This window comes from Pristis pectinata, chromosome 21 (assembly GCF_009764475.1).
Source record: "Pristis pectinata isolate sPriPec2 chromosome 21, sPriPec2.1.pri, whole genome shotgun sequence".
NCBI lineage: Eukaryota > Metazoa > Chordata > Chondrichthyes > Rhinopristiformes > Pristidae > Pristis > Pristis pectinata.
The window spans coordinates 4,767,396-4,792,180 of record NC_067425.1 but is presented as its reverse complement, the minus strand read 5'-3'; the positions used below and the strand labels follow the sequence as shown (position 1 = coordinate 4,792,180).

Sequence of the window (24,785 nt, the reverse complement as noted above, 5' to 3'; positions counted from 1 at the left end):
TTGAAGTTGGCAGCGCAAGCTGAGAAAGTGGTTAAAATGCACAATTTTCCTGAACTTCATAAATAGAAGGAAAGAGTATAAGAGAAGAGAGTCATAATGAATCTTAATAATACGTAGGTTCAGCTACAACTGAACTATTGTGTACAGTTCTGGGTTCAGGAAAGATGTGAAGGCTTTGGACATGGTGCAGAAAAGATTTACTAAAATGAGGGGATAGTTAGGAGGACAGACTTAAGGAATTTGGAACAGAAATCAGGCAAGTCTATAAAATCACGAAGGATAAAGATAACTATTGAGAAACTACTCCCATTGGCTGAAAGGTCTAGAACGAGATGACATGAAATGAAAGCAATTAGCACAAGAACCAAAAGTGACAAAATGAGAAACGTTTTACACAGTGAATGATTATGGTGTGGTCGGGGTAATAGTGCAGGTAGATTCAATTGTAGTGTTCAAAAGGGAGCTGCATAAATGTTGGGAAGGGAAGAACTTGTAGAGTTGTGAGGAGAGGGTGGGAGGAATTGGTCTTGCTGGATTGTTCTTGCTAGTACAGACTCATATGGGCTGAATGGCCTTGTTTCTTGCTATAATTATTCTGTAACCATGCCAGACCTAATCTGATATACAATTACAGCATAAGGGTTGGTTGCTCCATTACCACCAGGAAAGGAAACACTAACTTTTCCTCTCAGGCTGTCCTGAGTAAATTCAGTGCAGACTGGAACCAAAGAGCTGAATTTCCTTTGCTTGTTGCAGTCTACTCCGCGGCAGTACACAAAGTGATTAGAGGTGGAAACTCATAACATTGCACAATTTCCCTTCTTCAATTTGCTGCAGCTGGTGAGAAGCCTGATTCACATACAAGCTATTTATACAAGTTGAAACCATGGATGTGTGCAGGTTTGAGGCAAAAGAGCAGCCCAGTGATACTGCTGTGAAAAAAGGGAGAACGTTAAAGGAGGTGATCTATTTTTAAGAACGAGTGATAGCACAACAGTGTATTCTACCAGCAAGAACCAGATTTGCAATACTTCAATTCAAATCTTCTGCCTTTACAGATGCTGATCTTACCCAAGTAAGGCCATTGAATATGTTTAGGACCTCCTGTTCTGTAATTGGTTGATTTGTGGCTTCTGGATTAGCCTTGGATGCTGGTGTTAGGATGGAGTTGATGTAAACATCAATCAGAGGGATTAACTGAGGGTGCAGAGGTGTTGTTGTCTCACACATCTGTCTGTAAATCCAATCCTAAAAATATAAGCAATAAATAACATTGAAAAATGCAGCATTCGGACATCTTGTAACTGATATATCCCTCTGGGTACAAGATATATAAAAGTGAACGAGGGACAGAGTTCCCTATGGGCCACTGGGTTGCTACCAAAGGGCTGATGCATTTCCCAAAACACATCTCCATCCAAAAGCTGAACTGTGAATGTTCATTTATCTTGGGACATTACAGCAGAACCTTATCCTAGGATCTGGATATTAAATGTTTTGCATTGATTATGGTATTTCACATCCACAACTACAGAAATTTTCATCACCAGTAATAGAGGATAAAGCACCCCAAGAGGGAAGACACACTCTAGGTAGCAAACTATCCACTCTGCTCCACAAAATAAGCTGCATTCTTCTATTTTCTTGCTATAATACTTTGAGGAAGACATTGGTCTCTGTCATGGTTTAAACAGGTGCAAGACAATCAATCACCTCCTGATCCAATGGAACCAAATGCAAGTTGAAAGGTTGTTTACAGCCTTTGACCCAAAGATGAACGTCAGGTAACATCTGTGCCGTTACTCAGATTATCCATCTCCACTTCCGTAACGTCCCTGCCTCTGTTGATGCTGGTGAAACTCATTTATGCTTTTGTTACTTCAACATTTTAATCACATTCTGGGCAAGGTTGAGGTCACTATAAATCTACAATCCACTTCCTATCTTGCACTAAATGCTACTTACTCATCACTTCTCAGTGCTTCCACGCTCACACGTGCTTCTAATTTTGCAACACCTTGATTTTAAAATTCTCAACCTTTTTTCCAAATCCCTTCAATGCCACCATCTCCAATCCTCTCTGGTCTTTAGTCTTCAGAAGCATCTCCAATCCTCAAATTCAGGCATCTTGACAATCCACAAATTTAATCAATAAATCATTGGCAGTAATACTTTCAGATGCTATGACAATATAACCCATCATCTGCGTTGGCATAGTGGTGCAGCAGTTAGTTTTGCTGCCTCACTAGAGACCCGGTTTGATCCCGACCTTGGGTGCTGTTGCCATGGAGTTTGCATCTTCTCCCTGTGACTGTGGGTTTATCCCAGGTGCTACTGTTTCCTCCAGTATGCCAAAGACATGCTGGTTGATAGTATAATTGGCTAACTGCCCTTGTGTAGGTGGATGGCAGGAGAATCAGTATGAGGTAGGGAGGAGTAGATAGAGATGCAAGAGGAAAAATGGGATTAGTGATGGTCAATACAGATCTGGTGTGCCAAAGGCCTCGTTTCTGTGTTGTATGATTCTATGAATCATGAAAACTCTTTCTTTGACCAGGTTTTTGGTCATCTGCCTTAATATTTCCATCGAGAAGAAAGAAATTGAAGGGTTAGGACTGCCTGGACTATTCTTAAACAGAGCCAACAGACTTGAAGGATGAATGGCCTCCTTCTGTGGTGTAATTATTCGATGATACAATGATTGTATGAGGTATGTGTGCATCTGGGCTTTTTCCTTTTATTAAAGCTGTTATAAAAATACAAACTACAGTGGACGACAACCATTCAGGGTCAAACTGTGACCACATTGTCTAAAAGCAATTGTATTTCTGAATATAATAAATGCAAGTAAAAGAACTCAGTACCTTGATGGAAACCTTATGCTTAGTGAAAGCACGACTTCTTAACAGCTGGTAAATACAGTGTATGGGCAGGAACCCAGTGATGATGGCACTCAGGTTACTGGTAACAGGTACTCGCACAGCGTGGGCAGTCACTACCTAAGATTAGAAAAAAGCCAAGATGTAACTAACACATCACTAAATTTAGTGCTCACAATTAGAGTTTCCTTTAGCAAGATCTAACCCACACACAGCATTGCACAATAGTACAAAGGAGACGCACACTTGTCATCCTTCCTATACCCAATTCCTGAATTAAAAGAGGAAATGTTGGAACCATCCAGCAGGTCAGGCAGCTGCTTTGGGAAAAGAAAAACAGTTAGAATTTTAGGTTTATTACCTACCATCAGAACATGGAAAAGTTAATAAAATATGTTTAAATTTGCAGGCATGTGCAAGTGAGTCGGAGTGGGGGGGGGGGGTGGGGGGAGAGAAAGGAGGAGAACAAAAGGGAAGGTCTGATATGGTGGAGACTAAGAGAGACTGAATGGCACAAGTGATGGTGGTGCTGCCAGTGAAAGGTGGCAGGACAGGAGAGGTATAAGTAGAAGACAAATGAAATCTGAAACATCAGAAGATGAAAGAAAAACAAATTAATTCTGGAAATGCAAAAAAGATGACTGATTGCCCGAATTTGCTGAGTGCAATCCAAAAGCAAAATACTGAAGATGCTGGAAATCTGAAACAAAAACAGAAAATACTGGAAATACTCAGTCAAGTTTGATGAAAGATCATTACAACCGAAATACCAACTGTTTCCTCACCATAAATGCTGTCTGACTTGCTGAGTATTTTCAACAATCTGTTTTTATTGCTATTGAATTCAATGTTGAATCCTAAAGTTTGTAAGGTGCCAAGTTTGAAAATGAGATGCTATTCCTGAAGCTTAGGTTAAGCTTCGCAAGAACAAAAAGTGGTTACAAAAAAAATCAGTGTTGGATTTCCCCAGAGTTGAGGAAACCACACTGTGAGCACCAATTACAGTATTCTAAATTGGAAGTAGTGAAAAAAAACACTTCACCTGGAAAGAATACCAGGGACACAAATGAGCAAATGTTCCATCTCCTGTGGTTGCATTGGAATGGCTCCCCAATAAGGGGAGTGGGTATTAGTGAAGATGGAAGTGTGATCCCGAGCATCATGAAGAGGCTGGTTTCTTTGGAATGCTGAAAGGGGAGGGCAAGATGCTTCTGGTGATGGATTCATGTTGGAGGACGATCTACTGAATGTGGACGGTGGAGGGGTGGAAAGTGAGCACAAAGGGAACTCTATCCTAGTTCTGGGTGGGAGGAAAAAGATCTCAGAACAGGAGTGCCGGGAATGGAATAGGTGTGGTTGAGATTCTCACCAATCATTTTGGAAGGAAACCACTGTTGAAGAAATTAAAGACATATCAAAGCACTGGTATGGAAGGTGGCATTGTCAGAACAGATACAAAGGAGACAAAGATACAGGGAGGATGGAATGGAGTCCTTACAGGAAGCAGCGTGGGAAGCAGTGTCATCAAAGTAGCTGTGAGAGTCCACAGGTTTGTTGCACCCAATATGGTTAAGGTGGCTTTCAGCCACGTCTCCTGCATTTCCTGCAACTCTGCTTTCCAGAGATGCTTCTTGATCAGAGTATTTCTAGCATTTTCTGGTTTTATTGCATAATTCTAGAATCTACTACATTTTGCTTTAGGATACTGCCAAATTTCTGATCATGGCTTTCAGGAGTTGCTGAGGTTATTTGCCAATGGCCAAAGAAGTCAACAGGATGAACAATTGCAACTTTAGTGTGTGTTATGTAAGGGAAAGTGCAGAATTAGGGAAATACAATTCTCCCAAAAGCTGGACATTCTACTAAACCAAGGAAGAAACAAAGGACAAAATACATTCTCTCATTTTCAAACATACTCAAAATCTTTGAAATAGAAAAGATATCTTTAAAATTTGAGCACAGAGATCCAACTCTAGCAGCAATGGAGTAAGTGGAGGCGTGGATGGGCAACAATCACCAAAAAGGTGCAAAGTTTTGCCTAGCTGGTTTCTCACACATCTACTACTAGCCCAGGGACCACTTTGCTGCATCTACACCGTCCAAGTAGCAAAAATACAAATCGAGAAGGGGTGGAAAAAAATGAGAACAAATCTGTTTCATGAAGGGGAAATGGTTCCTCATTCAGTTTCCGCAGAACTTGTCTGTGAGCTGTACTGTGCCTCCTCCACACAAGCAAACATAATGCCAGATGCACCCACATAAACTGTTCTATGACTAATCAATTAGTTGCTTCTGTTTAATTAGCAACTGTGAATATTTCCTCCCATTTTGCATCACCTCCTGTTCCACATGGAGATGCATCTCCACATGGAACAGGAGGTGATGCAAAATGGGAGGAAATATTCACAGTTGGCTGCATCACACTTTTCTCAAATGACTGTCCTTTACATGATGAGCATTAAAAGGGAAGATGCTACCTTCACCAAATGACCTCATGCATATGTATTTCATTCAAAGTTTACTGCAAGAAAATCACGGGCAAAAATACTGGCCAATTTTTCCCTCTTCTCCCCCAGGAATAATTACAACTGGAACATGCTATTACCCTAGATCAGGTCAGGTAACTTAATATATAGATCCTTCCCAGCTTTCCATCGCTTGACACATGTACAGCCTGTAGATATGAACAAGTATTTGGGAGACCGGCAGGATGGATTTGCTGGGTGCTGCCGGGCTGAAAGCGACTGTTCTTGACTCTAGCTGGAATTTTGCCACATTGAACCCAAGAAGAATACATTCCAGTTAACATGCTAATGTCCATTTTGTAAATCCTATCTAGAGACACACTGTCCAGGCCAGCAACAGTGTCCTTATTAAAACCTTATCTGTAGTAAAATGTTTTGAAAAAATATTAGCCCGAGATAGGCTTGGGCTAAATTTGTTAATATCAGCTTTATTATTAAGAATGGCAAAACGAGATTGAAAATGATTCTCCAGACCATCTATTCATAATGGAACAACCCACCTCTGCAGGCACCTTCTGCTGTGTGGGAACTCTGTTCACAGCCGCAATTTCAATTTGTGAACAGTTGGGGTTACGGACAGTTCTCAGGAAAGGAACCATGCTGTGATCTGAGGAGGACTTGTAGACTGGGATTGAACATGGTATCTCCTGGATCTGTGTGGCTCTGTGCTTCTCAGAGCAGATATACGACAGTGAGTGCATGTATCAGCTAGATGGAATTTGGTAAATAACATCTTACTATATTAAAACCAACATCTGTGGCACCATTCCAAGTACATTTGGGTCTCCTGGTGTTACTCCCTTAACTGAACCTAAGTAAAATAAACAGGTTATTCAACTTATTACTGTATGGAACAAACAAAAAATGGTGGCTATATTTTCTAATAAAGCAACAGCGGCTACGGTTGGAATGCTTCTGTCAGGTGTGATGAATGATGTGTGCTGAGGTGTGTAAATGAAACTTCTTTATGGCATCAGCATACTTGAGTCATAGAATGAAAGTTTCAAGACAAGTAAACCGAAATGCAAGATTCAAACTGGACATGGACTGCTGTATATACAATTGCTAAGATAAAGGCTTATGCAGGCTGTGGACTCACCTGTTCTGTGAATATCTCTTGCGTGAAAATGGTTTTCATTCTGTTCAGTGAGCTTGGCTTAATTGCAATCTAAGGAAGAAATTGTAAGGATGTAAAAATAAAGTGTTCTAACAATAAACAACAGGTAGGTACTGTTTGTGGTCTGAAACTAGCCTTAACACAAAACTTCATCTCAGGGTAACACTGATTCACGAAGTTAATATTTAAGGGGCATTATTTTTTTGTTTCATGTGCTAGAATTTCTAACCTGCACAACAGCTGAGAACAGTTCTCTGCTTAGAACAATCAGAGTTTCAGCTGACCACTACCCCTACCATAGCGCATCTTACAATGAAACTCTTGTACATGGCTACCACTGCCAGACTAACTTACTTCAACTGGAAACAAAAATCAAGAAACTGCAGATGGCGGAAACCTGAAATAAATCAGAAAATGCTGGAAACACCCAGCAGGTCAGGCAGCATCTGTTGAAAGAGAAATTGAGTTAATATTTCAGTTCAAAGACCTTTCATGAAAGATGGAAGGTGAGAAAACAAGGTTTAAGTTGCAGAGAGGGTGGGGAAGGGATGGACAAGACAAAGGGAATACCTCTGTTAGAGTGAGGCTAGAGTCACCCAGGTGATCCTGATGTTTATAGGGCCATCTGGTTAATAAATGACGAGAGTAAATTAGAGATGGTAAACAAACAAAAAGACAAGTTAAATTAATGAAATGTAGGTCAAAGCTATTGTTGGAACCGTAAACCTAAAGAGAATGCTGGAAATGCTCAGCAGATCAGGTAGACTGAAAAACTGAGTAACATTATAATGCTACCCTTGCTAGTCTCCCACTTTTTAACATTTGTAAAGTTGAGCTCATGCAAGTTTTTGTGACCTGCATGCTACGCCACATCATTTTATAACAATCCACTGGCCTTTATCTTCACTGACATTCCTATGTTGGCTTCTAATTCCCCAACATCTTAAATTCAAAATTCTCAACCCTGTTTAAATTCTTTCATGGTGTCTGTCGAACCCTATGACACTTACACCTCAGTGTCAAATTTTCCAGTGGCCCTCTGTGTATTCTTGTTCCCTTTGCTCTGCTGTTGACAGCTGCGTCACCAGTCACTGAGGTCTCGCACTAGAGTTTCTTCCCTAAAGCCTTCCAATTTTGAAACCTCATCTTTTTGTCACCCTCTCTCCCCAGCTAATAACTTCTTCTTTGTCCTAATTATGTTTCTGTAAGGTATTTCTGGGACATTTATTTTGCTGAAGGTGCAATATAAATGCAAGCCGATGTTGATTAACTACAACATTCTTCCACCAATAACGCTGTACATTTATTTACTTCCCTCCTCTCACATTGAGCTTCAAGCCTCGGTTCAGTGGGAGCATCATCACACCTGAGTGACTCATGTTACTATATCCTCAGAGGGGCTGGGAAGTGGGTTCAGATGATTGTATTCACCTTTCATGTTTTTCTTGCCAGAGAAAAAGAGGGAAACCACTGCATGCTGTTCTGTTCCATTCCTAATGGGAAGGGAAAGTCAGAAGGAAACTCTCAAACAGACTCGTTTTACCACATGAGGGCAGTGCAGCCACATTGTGCATTGTAAGAATCATTCTGTTTTCCATCCTGATGAAATTAATTTAGATTTTGCATCAAAACATCTTAAATGGTTTACAACTTTTCATACTTTAGTGAAGATGCATTAGGGGTTCAACATTAGTCATTAACAGCTGGAGATTATTGAAGTTCAAAACCACAGCAGCACCACCAACTTCTAGCATCTGCTTCAATGCTGCGGCAGATGATGATTAATTCCCCAGAGGGAGGAATCATTGACCTGCAACCTTTTCTTTATGCCCTGGTGACTAGGACTGTATTAGCTGCAGTAGGGATCGGGTCACCTACAAGTGATGAATAACCTGAGGAAACAAAATAAGGTGCTTATGCACATGCAGTGAATATTTTTAAAATTTGTTCTGAAAGAGAAACCTTTAGCCAAAAAGTAAACACATTCAACTTCCTGACCTATACATATAATGGAGGCAAATTTACCTTCATGCCCAGAGTGGAACACACCAAGTCGATGATAGCGTTAAGTTGGTTGCTATGGAAATACATTGCAACCAATAGCAGCATCTCACCAAACGAAGCAGAGACTCCTGTAGTACTGAAACACAAACAAGAAAACAGAGTAAGCCATTATCTCTTCATTGTCGAAGTAGAGGTCAGGATAACAGTGTGGTAACAGTATATGATCTAATTTCCAACCTGGTCAGACATATCAAAAATTATAATTCTACATTGGTATTTTCCCCACTTCAGTGTTCTGCCCCTCCCCATCAGATGGTCAAAACAATCAGTATGAGACAAGGTTGCAGGTTGCTCCTAGGACACTGCCAATGATGCTGAAATTGGCCATCTGGAAGTTCAATGCATAATAGTTTGGGGGGCTTGCACATTTGTCATTGCTGAGATAATTCTGTTCTAGAGTTGGAAATAGACAAGTACTTCAAAAACAGATGAGGAAACTGCAGAACTATACAGCAATTAGATTTTCTGGCCTTTCTTAAGAAAAAGAACTTGCACTGATGAAGAACCCACACCTCAAGGACTTTACAGTCTGTAAAATACTTTTGAATGTGGTCACCATTGCAAAAAAACTAACAACCAATTTATAAACAGCAAGATCTGACCCAGTAAGGCAATAGTGTGCATGTAATCTTTTTACTGTTGTTGATTGAATTTTTTTAAAAATCTAACTGAAAGGACAGATGGGGCTTTAGTTTTATGTCTCATCTGAGGAACAGATCAACATTAATACTTCACTATTGACTGGGTCATAATTTACGGTTAAAATAATGATGTTAATCGTGCTCATTGTTATTTTTGCAAAAATGGTGCAGCAACGTTGTTTGAGAGCACAAATATATAAAAATTGTTATTTGAGTTGCAAGATTGTTCAACTTTCTGGAACCATTTTGAAAGATGAAGCCATTTTGTAAACTTGGATCAACTATGTCTTTGGAGCAAATGAAACTTTTAACCCAAGACCTGATTTAATCAGTAAACTGCAGAAGTACTATAAAAATGCCATTAGAAACATGGAGCCAACATTCAATCTTACCTCTCAAAATATGCTTCCTCTCTGATCATCCAACTTAACCACATCACTGTCATTTGCTCCTGTTCAGGTGTGCTAGGAACAAAATTGAAGCATGAAAGACTGAACACCAGGCTCAAGTTTGTATGATTACTATTTTTTTCTTCTCACTTAGTGTATAATGAAAATCGTGCCTACAGATGCACTGTGAACGTCCTAGGGAATAGCCATGCAAGGACTGATGTTAATTTACTGGCAGTGTGAACCTTTTCCTGGATGATTTCCTTATGTATTATTTACAAATTGCATTGTAACAACACACCAAGGTTCCTTTCAAGAGAATCATTCCAACCCACAACCATTACTACCTAGGTAGTCATTACTATCAAGGTTATCATTAAACTGACTTATTAGTGTATCTGTATCATCACCTGTCAAAATCCTTAAACTCCTTACCCACAGCACCATAGAAGGACCTTCACCACAGAAGGACCTTCACCACAGACTTTAAGAGTCTGCATAGGTAGTTCACCATCCCCACTTTCTCAAGGGCAAATTGGAGATGGCCAATCAATATTGAACTAGCAAGGTATGTCTACATCCCACAACTGAATGCATAAAAAATGCCACGTTGTTAGTGTTCATTTGTACTAATGGAATTGAGAGCTCTGGTTTAACATCCTGAATGGAGGTCAACATTGCCAACCAAGCAGGATATACGATTCCAATTTAGAATTGTACTTTTAAGTTCATGTTCAAAATCTCTACCACAGCAGACCGACAACAAAGTGTCAAATGATGGTGCCTCGGTGCAAATTGTGCCCAATTCTCTCCTATAGCAGTGTGTCTTTCAACTGCATCACTTCCCAACAGGTGTCACTGCCAGAGGTTTAGAAAACCAAAATAATTATCCAGCATCCAGATACAAAATAAACTAAACAGTTCCCTTTAAATGTATATTTTGACTAACCCCTTCCAGGTATTAAGTATTGACTAGATATGGGATTACACAGCCTCATATTGTACTCCTGCACTTTCTAACTTGAATTATATTTCTTGTGCCAATTTTCTTGATACCCTGGATGCACTGTAGGGCCCTCTCTTTAAATGTCAATTTCATCATGGAGAACCGATAGTTCAGATATGATACTGTTGGTCCCTTGATGCACTATAGAACTGTGCTTACTTTTGCCTTAAATTTGGGTATTCCTACACCAAAATGAACAACTTACTTTTCAGTCTGTTACTGAAAGATGCAGGAAATATCTCAAGTATATACAGTGTAAATTAATGATGGCAACAGTAAATACAACAAACTACACTAAGCAGCATCCTCCTTATCAGCACCTAAATGGAACTTTTCTTCCACCAGTCAGTTATTCAATATTTACAGAAAACAAATTATGAAGATCACATACCTAGAAATCATTACAGGGCAGTAATTAAATAAAGAGGTTCTGACATCTATAAAAATAAGTGATGCAGGCCATCCTTAAAACTATGATTAGATTATAGCTTTATATCTCTCTCCCTGCTTGACTGTTTAAACAATTTTCAATCATTTAGGACTGACAACAGCTGTCAAGTGTGGATGCTGACATGTTGCCTTGATACATAACAATGAGCATTAAGAGATAAATCTGCAGTTAATTACATACAAATTCTGGGCTCAGCATATATAGTTACAATTAAATGTCAAAACCCACTGCTTTTTTGATACAATCAGTGTTATGTGCTATTTATCTTCCTTCTCAATTTCCTTTCCTCATGTCTCAAAGGCACCAAGTCTTTCTGCAATATGGTTAATTCTCAAGTACCTGCACCAAGTGACTATTCTTCATTTGTATTTTCTTGTTTGCAGCCAAGTCTGATCTCTGCTCTCACCAGATTTCTTGATCCATTATAGGGGTCACTGAGTAATGAATACATGGCTAACTTTAAGCATCCTTGTGTTGCAACACTGACCCAACTGTAGACTTCTGACTTACCTGACTAAGCTGGGAAATGCTAGCAGCATGCAGAACGAAAGGGACACAAAGCGAACACCAGCTGGAGTTGCTGGTGGACGGCTTGTCATCAGCTGTAGGAGTTGTTCAGCTTCTTCATCGGTGGGCCTAGATGACAAGATTATACACAATGATGCAATAGATTGTGTAAAGTGAAGATGCAGCTAACTACACACAAAGCAGGAAGTCTGTGGTATGTTGCAAAAGAGACAGAAATGGTGCATCAGTAGTATTGTAACATAAATAATGGACGTGCACTATTATTATTGTAGGTGGCAACTGAAAGGGTTGCTTCACTAGTGCATTGCATGATGTAGTACACAATGACAACAAGCAGAAGATGTCAGAACCCAAGGTTGTGGGATAGGGCACATAACATAACATGCCATGGAATACAAGATGAATATAATGATAATGGAAAGTTAGATCAGAAAATTCACATTTGTGGCCATGGTGAAAAAGGATCATATTCTTTTGTGGTCTTCGTTGACTTGAAATACTCAAGAGTTGAGATTCACTAACTAGAGTGCAGCAATGGAAAGTGACCAGTCTCATGGAAACATATCCAACTATATGGAAGGGTGGGATAGGATGCAAAGTCAGTAGTTCACAGTTCATTATAGGAAGGCCAAGAGAAATGGTTGTCTGAAGTTGGCAGTGTGTGTGGTGCGTACATCTTGACCATTACCCTTCTACATCCTTCCCCAGCAATCTTTTCTTCTTTATTGTAAATACCTCCATGACATTGGTCACTTTCCATTGCTGCACTCAAGTTGGTGATTCTCAAAAGACTTTTTCATCCCAACATAATTGTGTCTAATCCTCTTTTGCGCCACAGCCACATCTGTGAAAATCAAGCAATGGAGATCAACTTGTTGTAAGAAGCAAACTTCTCTCCAAACTACAAGTTTGTAAGGCTTAAAATTAAAGCCCCCACCACTTTATCAGATTATGCAGACGGACGAGGAATCAAAGCTGTAACTTTGATGATTGGTTGGACTCTTTCCTAGATGTGCTTGCATGGAAGTGTAATGCTCGGCTAATTTCCATACTTTGAAGCTAAAGTATGATGCTAATTCAATGCCAACATGCAAGATTAAGATAGCATAAATGGGTTAAGCATCTGGGTACACAATGTTTCCTACTACTTAGCAGCTTAATTTATCAATGTGATTTTTGACTGAGCAGCAGCCAAGGTGGTGAAACAATAAATGTGCATTTTTATACTTTTCTACTGTCTCAGGTCCATTTTCCTAATAATTTAGTAGCCTACGGCACACATCCTTTGTGTAATGTCCATTGAACAATAATCCCCACCCAGAAACCCTTTATATATTATCTCAGTCCATACTTGAGGCCAGCGATTCCCATGAGTGCACAGTACAGACGTAGCATTGCGCTCGCCTTCACCACGTTTTCTTCCTTCAGTGCCGAGTACACTGATATGTTGGGCTCCATATCTGTGTCTGCTGTGTCCTCACCAATGCGGCTACTGCTGACTGTCGGGAGGATTGCCATTAGTTCCAGTAACAGCTGCCGCCTCATCTGCCAGAGCACTGAACTGCTGCGTTCTCGCTTCCGCTAAACAACAAAAATTTGTGAGTTACACTTTGCAGTTTAATTACTTCTAACAGCAAAAGGGAAAAAAAAGGGCAGATTATTATCTAAGTAATTATAGCACATCGGTTTTACCACAAAGAAGACTGTAAAGTATGAAAAGATTTACAGCAGAATTTTCCCCCTTACATCTCATTATCCATGAATGCCCAACTCAAATGGCAGAAAACTTCTCAGTTTCAAAGTCTCCTTCTCCACCTTTAAGGAAGCAGCCTTTGGCAACATTGTTCCCCTCAAATATTGCAAGCAGTGATATTTTACACCGAAACACTTCCTTGGTCTCAGGACAACCACTAACAACAATTTGCATCCATACAATGCCTCTAACATTGTAAAACATCACAAGGCTAGGTCAAGAAACAAATGATACCTAGGCAAATATGTAGGAATCAGTGAAAAACTAATCAAGTAACTTGGATTCCAGAAATGCCTAAAAAGGAGAGCACAGGCTTTAATAAGAGGAGCAAAAGTAGATGGAGATAGACACGATGCCATTTGAGGAATGCCGAGAACTCAAGAGCATTGTAGAACTGGAGAAGGCTACAGAGACGGGTGACAACAGATAATGTTATACAACAACCATTATACTAAACAAGAATCACAGACACATCCATTCAAGTGCATTACAGTTTGAATAAAAGTAGTTGAAAACCAAAGTGTTGGCGAACTGGAAGCTATTACGGGCCAATGAGCACAGAGTTCATGAATGAATTGAAGTGATATTGTTAATGGTTGAGATGGTGTGAAAAGAAAGGAAGAGAAAAACATGGAAAGGTTAAAGAGAATATTCCAGATCCTAAACAGCTGAAGATAATGGCCAATGGTAGAGTACTGAAAATTGGGTGTCTGCACAAAAACACGTCATTCCGTAAAACTGCACTATGGCAATAGACCACGTTGAGCTGACGCAGTCAATACTCATGATTTATTTTAAAGGAGTCCTGAAAATTAAAACAAAACTAGACATGAGGAACCTAATCAACATGCACTACAAAGTCTTGAATGTTTTATGGATCTTTTGAATGTTGTGCCCAATAAATTGCAACTTATTTTTCAAAATCAGTCAGGTGAAGCTAATTCATCCACAGCCAACCCTTAGGTTTTTCTCCTTTTCTCACCTGCTGCCCATTGCGGATGAACATCCCAAACCAGGTTCTCACTTTAGCATTAGTTCCCAATAACAGGCCACTAACAAATGACACCAAGTCAGTCACGGTATCTTCAGAGCCATCATTCTTGCACTGGTCCAGGGTCAGGGCTATCCCAAGGCCGGGGAGGTGGCATTCCTCCACCTATAACAAAATAAGAAGGTAAGAGCACATGAAATCCCAAGGCGGCCATTGTATTTGCAATCTACGTACAGTTACTCTAGTATGGGTTACCCACTCCTCCCTGTGATTCTCTACTTTAGTGTGTATGGGTCCCTTCCTTACCTCTAGGAAACAATCAAGTCTGATTAATTGCAATTTCTGTTTTGAAGTCATCACAGATCTGAAAGCAAGCTATACTACAAATTGATTTTCTTCAAATTTTTGTCAAAAGTTTCTATTAAACATTTATCAAATGTGAAACCTAACAAAAACCAATGTAATGGTACTTCAGAATATCATTTAAAACTAATTTCAAAAAACATTCATTGATACATTAAGAGTGGTGACAATATTCCTTGATTTAATAAAGTTTAATCAACACCAATGAAGATGGATTTATCATTAAGGTAAAAGACATTTTGAAAAATCAGTGAGGAACCCGACTTTAAATAACTGTAAAAACTATACTGGGCCATTAAACCACTCGGTACAGTTGTGTATAGTTGCCAGTTCCATACTATTTAAAATATAATCCATTAATCCTTTGGCAAGCAAAAAGAAGCACTTAATATTAAGATAGTTCAAGGGCTATACTTCACATGGTAATATTTCATTCTTGAAAGGTGGTGAAAGTTTTCAGCTAAATATGTTTTTAAACCAATGGAAAAGGTCACAAGCTTAAATTGTTCTGTATGCAATTTGTACTTGGAATTCCTCAAACTTTTGCATTTATTTGTTCAATTTGAGGCAAAGCACCAGTGGAATTCATGAAGAATTCCAGACAATCTCTTGCCAGACAAGTCCCTATTCTCAATAGATAAGTGACTCCATTTCCGTTTAAAAGGTCCCAGTTGATCCCAAAGCAATTGACTTCTGCAACTTCTCCCCACAAGAAAAAATATGGTGCACTGAAATCTGCATGCACAGCCGCTGAGATGCAATGCTACCGAAAGGTGCTAGATTCAGTTTTTAATTACACTGACATAGGAACATAACAATAAAAATTCATTCCAGAACATCTGTAGCAGTTAAGAATACCCAGCAGCATCACCAGCAGGCAACTACAGAACTGCATCGTATCCTTTCAAACCAGCCACATTCACTTTACGGTGAAGATGAATGCAATTTTAAATTGGCTACATGGAATTATACAGGACAAAAGAAAATCATCGAGCCCACCATGTTTACACCAACCAAAGGTAGAGGTATTTAGGTTACCTCTCACTGTCCTGAAGGCTGTAATGAGGGTTTCTGGCCCACCACCCTTGCAGGCAGTTCCAGACACCTCTGAGCCAAGTTGAGCAGATTGTGAAAGGCTACACAGCAGAAACATTGTGAGAATGACCACCAACACATGGTGCCAGGCACCGGAGGAAATTGCACTGCTCATTGTGGCCTTTGGAACATACCCACTAAGAGGTTTCTGGCAGAATGAGTGTACAACGCGCCAACTGCAAGATCATTACTTACCACCATGGCTCGGACATTCAAGGCTTGCGAAGGATTCATCTTACATAGCTGTCGAAGTGCCTCAGTTCTGCGCCGGCCCCCGGCACTCTCCTCATCCTGTCGCTCACCATTCTTTATTAAGCCCCTGCAAACTGACGAACCAATGCTCTGCGTTACACCAAATTCACAGCATCAGGAGGGAAATAATAAATCACAAACTGAGAAAGAATGCAGATACATTTAGTATGTAGATTCATATTTTTAAATTATTACATTTCTTCCATTATGTGAACTCTCCGAGTGCTCAGCACCATTTATGGCCAAATAGATGGATAGGTGACTTGTTCCAAAGCCCTTCTGTCATTTAAAAAAAAAATTAGGGCCCATTTGGAACTTATTCATGAAGGGCTGAGAATAATAAATCACTGTCAAGCAGAATAACACAACCTCACTCATCCTCAAGAGTTGGCATCATTGTGCTTTTGATAATTTGATTGCTTTTCTCGCCATCTCAAATACCCAAGTAAATGATCTTGGCAAAAAACAACATAAGCCACTACAGACAATATAATCACATCACCCTGATTACAAATGGACTCTTGGGCTTTTTTTTTAAAAAAAGGCTGTTTATCACAGTAATGACTACAATAGGAAGACTTTTACCTTCATTAAAGCTGTCCGGGACATTGGCCACCAACAAACACATGAACCAGGATCCATTCTTCACATGCAGCAAGGCTTCTGCTACTTCAGTAATTGGCAATAATGATGGAAGCTCTGTGGTAAGAAAGTAAAGCTTTGAATTAAATATCAACTATATTCTGAATATCCTGTGCTAAACCCACACCATATTTTCAAAAATTAAAATGTATTTACATCCAACAAAAGTTTTATAACACAAATTTGGATATGCCAATGATTCTTCATCAAATGAAAAAATTATTATTAATTTTCTGGCACTGGTTTGGATGATGAGAAGAATGGTTTCTATAATCAGACCAGTTAGCTCATATTTCAGATCAGCTTTAGTATGAATCCTTCCACTGTGATGTTCTGCTGCAAGCAACAGGTCTTCCCTAAACCTATACTTTAGATGAACATATTCTTTAAATCCAAAAAAGTTAAGGTAATCTTTAATTTCATAGATAGTGCAAATTTTACCTGCTTGAAGGATACACAGCACATCTGCAACTTCATCTAGATACACAGGGCTCTCAAACAGTTCTGAAGACTTCATAAAAAATTCTCCATTTGAATCAGATACCTTAAAAACACAAATAAGAAACAATAGTAAAATGTATATTAATTAAAATTTGTTTTCAAATTATTGCCTTTGTTACTCAGTTTCCAGGCTTATTCCTACTGGCCTTTTTGAACAACGGGACATTAGCTATCCTCCAGTCTTCTGGTACTTCACCTGTGGCTAACAAAGATGCAAAAATCTCCATCAGGGCCATCTTGTAAAAGATATTATTTCTAACAGGAACTTGAGCACCATTGTTCATTTGCCCTTAGAACAGAAAGAAGTTGCATTTTACTTGTATGTTTAATATCTTCATGAAATCCTAATGCACTTCACAATCAGTGGATGACTTTGAAATGTTCTTTGGCAAACATAGCCAAAGTTGCACACAAAAGTATGCCACAAAGACCAAATTATACACATGAAATATTAATCCCTTTCAGCTAATGATATTTTGTATACCCATTTCCAGATCATTCAGAAAATGCCCTGATCTAATCATGAACTTTAATGCAAACAGTGCTTTTCTTGAACAGTTTTTTTAGCCACAGTATTATGTGGTTTATGTTGGTTTCGGTATGGAAGGGTTCTATTTTCTATTATGTTCATCTGTGTATGCTTTAGCTATAGAAAACCTTAATCTCCTGAAAGCACATTCTGAATTTTCTGGAAAGGTCATTGGTCGTGGCAGGGGATGGGGAGAAGAAAGATAAAGGATCCCAATTTCTACCTCAGTTCGGTAGTGTAACGGTTAGCGTGACGCTTTTACAGCGCCAGTAATTGGGGTTCAATTCCCATCATTGTCTGTAAGGAGCTTGTATGCTCTCTCCACGTCTGCGTGGGTTTCCTTCAGGTGCTCTGGTTTCCTCCTACATTCCAAAGACGTATGGGTAGGTTAACACGGGTGTAAAAAATGGGCGGCGCGGAGTCATTGGACCAGAAGGGCCTGTTACCGTGCTGTAAATAAAGATTTTTTAAAATTAATTTAGGCTGCCCTCATTACCTTGTTCATGATCACCAACAATTCACTCAATGCTAGTCGGAGCCGGCGAGGAGAGTCGCTGTGTTCGAACTCCAAAGCCAGGCCATGCTGCAACTGCGACACCAGGATGCTCTCTCCATTTGCTCCACCTAATTTGTGCCTGTCAAGTGGAAAGTGAAGACCTTAAGTAAGATTTTTGGAAAACAACCAAATGATTAATTAAAGCAAGAGGTGGTTTTCAACGCATCAGGACACTCCCAAAACCTGTATTTTTTAAATGCATTTAGGATTATGGAGTCATATAGTATAGAAACAGGCCCTTCAGCCCACAATGTACATGCCAACCTTCAATTACCCACCTCATCTAATTTACCGTAACTTGGTCCATAGCCTTGAATATGCAAGGCCTTGTCTAGATACTTAAATGTTATGAGAGTACCTACATTCAGCACCCACTCAGGCAGCACATTCCAGATTCCAGCCATCCATTGAAAACAAATCTTCCTCAGAACCCCTCTAAACTCTTCTCCTTAACCTAAACCCATGTCCTCTAGGGTTTGACATGAAAATGTGGCAGCTCATTTGTGCACAGCAAGGGCAGACAACCAACATCAACATAATGACTGAATAATTTTTGTTTTTGATGCTGACTCAATGTAGCTTGAGGAATAAATACTCGTCAGTATACTGAGGAGAACACTCATTCTTGTTTTTGAAATGATGTTGTAGAATACTTTTACATACACCTGTAATAGGAGGCATGTTGTTGGTTTGGCATCCCACCTAAAAGATGTCAACTCTGACAGTGCAGCACTTTGTCAATTCTGCACTTAATTGAGAGTTTGGTTATATGGTATTGGTTTATTATTGTCACTTGTACCAAGGTACAGTGAAAAACTTGTCTTGCATGCCGATTGTACAGGTCAATTCATTACACAGTGCAGTTACATTGAGTTAGTACAGAGTGTATTGATGTAGTACAGGTAAAAACAATAACAGTACAGAGTAAAGTGTCACAGCTCCAGAGAAAGTGCAGTGCAATAAGGTGCAAGGCCACTTAAATCTAGTATCTTTTATTCTAGAGACACGAGCATTAACAACTCTTGCTTAAGTTTGTAACAGTAAACACACAGAGTTCATATTTCTAAAAGATGGCACATTACCCACTAGATTATCAAGAAATGACAACTTATCACTTATAATAAATTATTTATGCCAGTTTATTAAATACCTCAGCTGTTGTTCTTTTGTTGCATCCTGTTCCAGTGCATGGAAGTCCACTGATAATAAAGCCACAATCGAGTTGACAGCTTCAATCCCTGACAGGAGGCGTAGAATGAGTTTTTTATCTTGAGCCCAGGCGTCACTCTGATCAGCTGGGGCACATAAAGCCATTCTCACCAGACAAGGCAACAGCAGTCTCAGCTCTGGGTCACTCAGTGCTGCCAGCTTTACCACATCCACCTTCTGCATCGCCTCAAATGCAAAGGAACTCACAAACTGCAGGCATGCAAACTCCGTCATCTTTGTTGAAGGCACCTGAATAGAAAATAATATTTGCAAATTCTTTCCAATTCAACAAAATCAGGCAAACTTTGTAGCTCTTCTAATGAATTTCTCAAGATCACATAACTTAGACAGACGTCTCTGCTTTTCCTTTCTCTAGTAATCTAAATGGCTTTCAAAAATCCATCTCTAGGCATATTTGAAATTTATCTTTGGTTGTTTCCCACATACCTTAGAAATATTAGGAACTGGAGTAGGCTAGTTAGGGCATGGGTTAACTGGACTCAAATCCATTTACTTGCCCTTGCACTAGATTTGTTACCTGACAATATTCCTAACCCTAAATAAAAACAGAAAATGCTGGAAATACATAGCAGATCAGGCAGCATTTGTGGAAAGAGAAATAGTTAACACTTCAGTCCTGGAACCTTCTCTTTCTACAGATGCTGCCTGACTTGCTGATATTTCTGGCATTTTCTGTTTTTATTTCAGATTCCCAGCAACTGTTTATTTTTGATTTTCATTAGTAATCTTATCCTTGCCTTAATTGCCTCCCAGCATCCACAACTTTTTGAGGCGACAAGATTCCACATTACCATTGCTCTTTGCGAAAAAGAGAGGCATCTAATTTTGCTTGTATTAAGTAATTCTGTTTAAAGGCTATGGCCCTTCCCTGAGTCTCCACCCCCCCCCCCCCCCCCCCACCAGTCACCACACTATTTCCATCAAATAAATTGTTTCTCAGTATCTATCATGCTGAATCCCTATATCATTTTAAGTACTTCACTAAATCATTCCACAAAGCATTATTCAATATTTTTACTTCACAAGACCATGAAATTCTGGAAATTTAGAACAACAAACTCAGAACCCCTATTGACACGTCTACAGCAAACAATATTAGTTCAGCTTTTAGTTTCCATATCTGTCAACGGCACATACAGTAACTGCAGGTACACAGTGTTTGTTTTTAATATTTATTTTAATGGCCAAAATGCGTGAAATATTGGGCATTGATAACGAAATATCATGTCATTGTAAAAACCAAGTCCAAGGGACCGACAAGGGAGAAGACAAAAAGTCTGTAGATAATTTTAAAAAGTTTTTAACTCTATAATTTTCATGTTACGCATAGTTTTTAAATAAATCATAAAAAAATTCAAAACATTTTATGTAAAAGAACAGTTCCTCTTGTCATACCACGCAGTGGATTTGAACTACTCTACCAGAACAAAGCAGATCACTGTCAAGACACTTCACTTAAATACAACAATAATAAACACCGACTTAAATTAAATTACGTACCTGCCGAGGAACTAAACGATGCTCTGATTTTCAAAAAGAAACAAAAGGTACGTGAGGCCTAACTTCAACTAAATCCCCGAAGTCGCGTAATCCCGTTAACCGAGAAGCACATCCTGTGGTGGGGCCTCGCCATCCGCGGGCGACGGCTTCACTCTTCCCCGACCGACGAGACTATCAAACAGAAGTCTAACCACACATCCTCAAAGTGTCTCGCAGTCAAGGGACTGGATAAAAAGTGTATTTAATTCTGTTTCAATATTTAAAAAAAATATAATTTCTAAGTTCATCTGACAAGACTGAAGCTCATAACTCCGCCTGGACCATCGAGACACCGTACCAAACGCCACATGGGATTGTGGGCCGTCCTGGCGTAACCATAACAACTGTCCTCGAGGGACCAACCTCATCTGCGGACGAATCCCGCAGAACTCGAGTGCCGATTGGTTGGTAACGCTTTCCACGTTTTAATTGGCTGAAGTCCCAGCCGGGACGTCTGGTGAAGCCGTTGATTGGTTGCAGGCATATACACGACGTTGATTGGTTGCAGGCATGTACCCGACGTTGATTGGTTGCAGGCGTGTGTAACACGACGCTGATTGGTGACAAGCGATCTTCGGGCCTGCCGTCGGATCGATGCAAAATGGCTTGAACAGTCTGTTGATTGGCCCTCTGGCGATTTGTCGGCGTGGGCGGGGATTTGCATGCTGCGCATGCGTAATTGCCATGAGCTGAGGGCGCGAACTGATGTTGTTCGATTTATGTTTTAAGTGAAAACAAAATCGGAGAACTGTGAGTAAAATAATTTTTAAAAGTTGAATTAATTAGATGCAAATTGTGCTTCATAGTTGTTTAAAACGTGCTCATTCTGGCTTACTAATTAGGGCAAGTGAACTGAATTTGATCGAATGGTTGCTGTTTTGCCACCGAAATCAACTCCTTCCCACCGTCACACATTTCAACCTGAGGAAAATTTGGCCGCACCAAGGCTCACTTTACCCCGTGCAACACACAGCATGCTGGAGGAACTCAGCGGGTCAGGCGGCGGGAGGGAAATGGACGGTCGACGTTTGGGGTCGAGACCCCCCCCCCCCCCTCATCTGCGCCCTTCATCTTGTGTGTCGCTCCAGATTCCAGCATTTGCGGTCTCTTCACTTACCCCGGGCATAGTTTAACCCTTAATGTTTCCAGTACTGAAACAGGCCAGAGATACGAGACCGCAGAAGCTCGAATCTGAAGCAAAAACATCCAACCCCAATCTGCTGGAGAAACTCGGGGTCGAGCAGCATCTGTGGAGGGAAAGGAATTGTCGACGTTCCAGGTTGAGACCTTGCATCAGAAGTTTTGGTGACGTCTGATGACATGTCCTGAAACGTCGATAGTTTCTTTCCCCACAAATGGTGTTTCCCCCCCCCCCCCGAGTCCCTGCAGCAGATTGTCTCTTTTTTAACTGAAACAGGCCCATTGTTTAGAATTGTCTGTTGCAAACTGAGGTGGTCCCCGTGGCTATGAAGGATAACCATAAGTCCACTAGTTTAAAATAATAAATAAGAAAAATGGGGAAATCATGAGTGATGATTATCCAGATAAGGGGAGATTATAATAGCGTCACCTAGCATAGCTAATAAAAATGAGGTCATGGCTTGCAAACTTCATTGTACTTTTTTTTAAAGCTGTCACCAACATGGTGGATGAGAAATGCCCAATCGATTTCAGACACCCAAAGCTCTTTTGGTATGGAGCCACATGCAAGGTCAAACACTGATATTAGTGGTGCCGTATTGAGCTAGATCAGGAATTAGCTGGAATGATAATGCAAAAAATAGTAGTGGATAGATTTGTGCTTGTAAGCGATGCTCAAAAGCTTTGCGGAGATCCTAATCTATTGGTAATTTAATGTTTAATTTTCAAAAGATGTGCAGAGGAATGCTCAACATACCAATGTGGAAAAGGAGGTGGTAGAGAAGGAAAGATATTTGGGCATTCTGATGATAGAATAAATTTTCTGATGATAGAATAAATTGTGTATTGAGGTGATTTATTGGGCAAATGATTATAAAACTGCTCAGACCTCAGTTAGAATACAGTGTTCAATTTTTGCCCCCTTACTTTGATGATGATGACTTTGAGTGCAAAGGAGAGCTGTTAGATTAGTTGCCTATATAAAAGCTAAGAGGTTGTGATTCTGTGTTTAATAACAGCAGAGACATATCAGTAATATGATAGAGGTTCATTTTTGACAACGGGAGATTTTGTGTTCCAGTTATCAAACAGACGAAGGAGGACTGGAATATCAGAGTTGCAATTTTAAGTTATATAAGGTATAAAATAATAGATGTCAATCGGCAGTAATTTTATAATAAAGAACCTCTGCAACATGGTGGAATTTCATACGCCATGTGTCAAATTCCTGATTTTCTAAAATGAGAACTGAGCCTGATTCTGCTTGGGGCAAACATTATCTCTTACAAAAGTAAGTCCTGCAGGGTATTTAAAGTAAGAATAATTTACTGGATGAGTTTTAATTACCTCAATGAATTTCCCAGTTTTCCTTTTGCACAAATTAGCCTGGATTTTATTTATTGTGCATAGGGGATCACATGGTTTTAGGTGGGATGGGACTTTACTTTGACATACAAACCTTAATAGTTTTCTGGGACAGGTTGGATCTACCTGTCCAACATTGTCTGTAACAAAAAAAGGTAATGACTTTTCTAAATCATTATACTGTAACACATGTTGCAACAGATAACTAAATGTGTGTTTTCAGACAATGTTGTGCTGTATAGCAGTTTATTGAGTGTTTGTGTGAGGTTATTTAAGTTTTAACAATCAAAAATAGTGACATTATATGCTTTGCTTGAATTGGACTAAAAAAAATTGCTTTTGATAATCAGTGATGAGCTGGAGCTGAAAGACACACTGATACTTCTGTCTATTAGATACAATGGGTTATAATTAAATATTACATATTTCAATGCAAAGAATAGGACTGCTAATGAAAGTACATTTGTTTAAAAGACTTCTTTTCCAAAAAAATATTTACTTTTCTAGAATGTTATTTCATAATTATAAGTATTATGTTAATGTTTAGACATATGGAGATTTTTAGTAGGAATCTTCATAATTGGTATTTGGATGAAAGGCTACATCTTGAATTATGAATTAATCTGTTTTTGCTGAATGGTGAGCTGAATGGCCTCCTTCTGTGCTGCAATAAACGAATAAATTTATTGGTATTGGTTTATTATTGTCACTTGTACCGAGGTATAGTGAAAAACTTGTCTTGCATGCCGGTCGTACAGATCAATTCATTACAGTTAAACCCTTATTTACATGTTTTGCCTTCACAATTTTAAAATAAAAACACATGTCTTTTTATTATCTTTCCTAGCTTTCTCAATTAATCCTTTGGGTGTCTCCTCTCTATACCATAGAGCATAAAGTTTTCTAGTCTTTCCTCAGTGTAACAGTTAAGATCTCTTGTATTGTATGTGGTTTCCCATTCCTTTGGCTTAATTAATTGCAGATCTGCATTGATTAAACATGTTGAATATTTAGTCTACCAGGTTACTAGATAACTCATCTATTTCACCAGCATTCATGTTGCTTTTTTTTAAACATTGTGTTGTACATCTGTCTGCACTAAACTTCATCTATCTTTTTTTTTGTCTCCCAACAAATATTTGGTAGAACTCATTCTGATAATATCTGAGCTGCCTGCTTTGATCTGACTATAGCTGTGGTTTCCCTTCTGTAAATTCTACCGCTTGGCA

General features: G+C 39.4%; 2 protein-coding genes across 2 annotated transcripts in view; one reads left to right on the top strand and one right to left on the bottom strand.

Annotated features, from left to right (window-relative positions):
• ints2 (integrator complex subunit 2) overlaps positions 1-21,367 on the bottom strand; it is a 35,076-nt gene extending 13,709 nt beyond the window's left edge. Inside the window, 14 exon segments of the mRNA XM_052035368.1 lie at positions 1,072-1,248; positions 2,865-2,999; positions 6,504-6,572; positions 8,547-8,661; positions 9,619-9,690; positions 11,583-11,708; positions 12,952-13,181; positions 14,336-14,509; positions 15,998-16,128; positions 16,640-16,753; positions 17,138-17,240; positions 18,223-18,361; positions 19,433-19,740; positions 21,013-21,367. Coding sequence (XP_051891328.1) covers positions 1,072-1,248; positions 2,865-2,999; positions 6,504-6,572; positions 8,547-8,661; positions 9,619-9,690; positions 11,583-11,708; positions 12,952-13,181; positions 14,336-14,509; positions 15,998-16,128; positions 16,640-16,753; positions 17,138-17,240; positions 18,223-18,361; positions 19,433-19,725 — 1,878 coding nt within the window. The 5' untranslated portion in view covers positions 19,726-19,740; positions 21,013-21,367.
• A 317-nt stretch (positions 21,368-21,684) lies between these two features.
• brip1 (BRCA1 interacting helicase 1) overlaps positions 21,685-24,785 on the top strand; it is a 394,954-nt gene continuing 391,853 nt past the window's right edge. The window contains exon 1 of the mRNA XM_052035938.1: positions 21,685-21,801. The gene's annotated coding sequence lies outside the window, so the exon portion shown is untranslated. The remainder of the gene's footprint in view (positions 21,802-24,785) is intronic.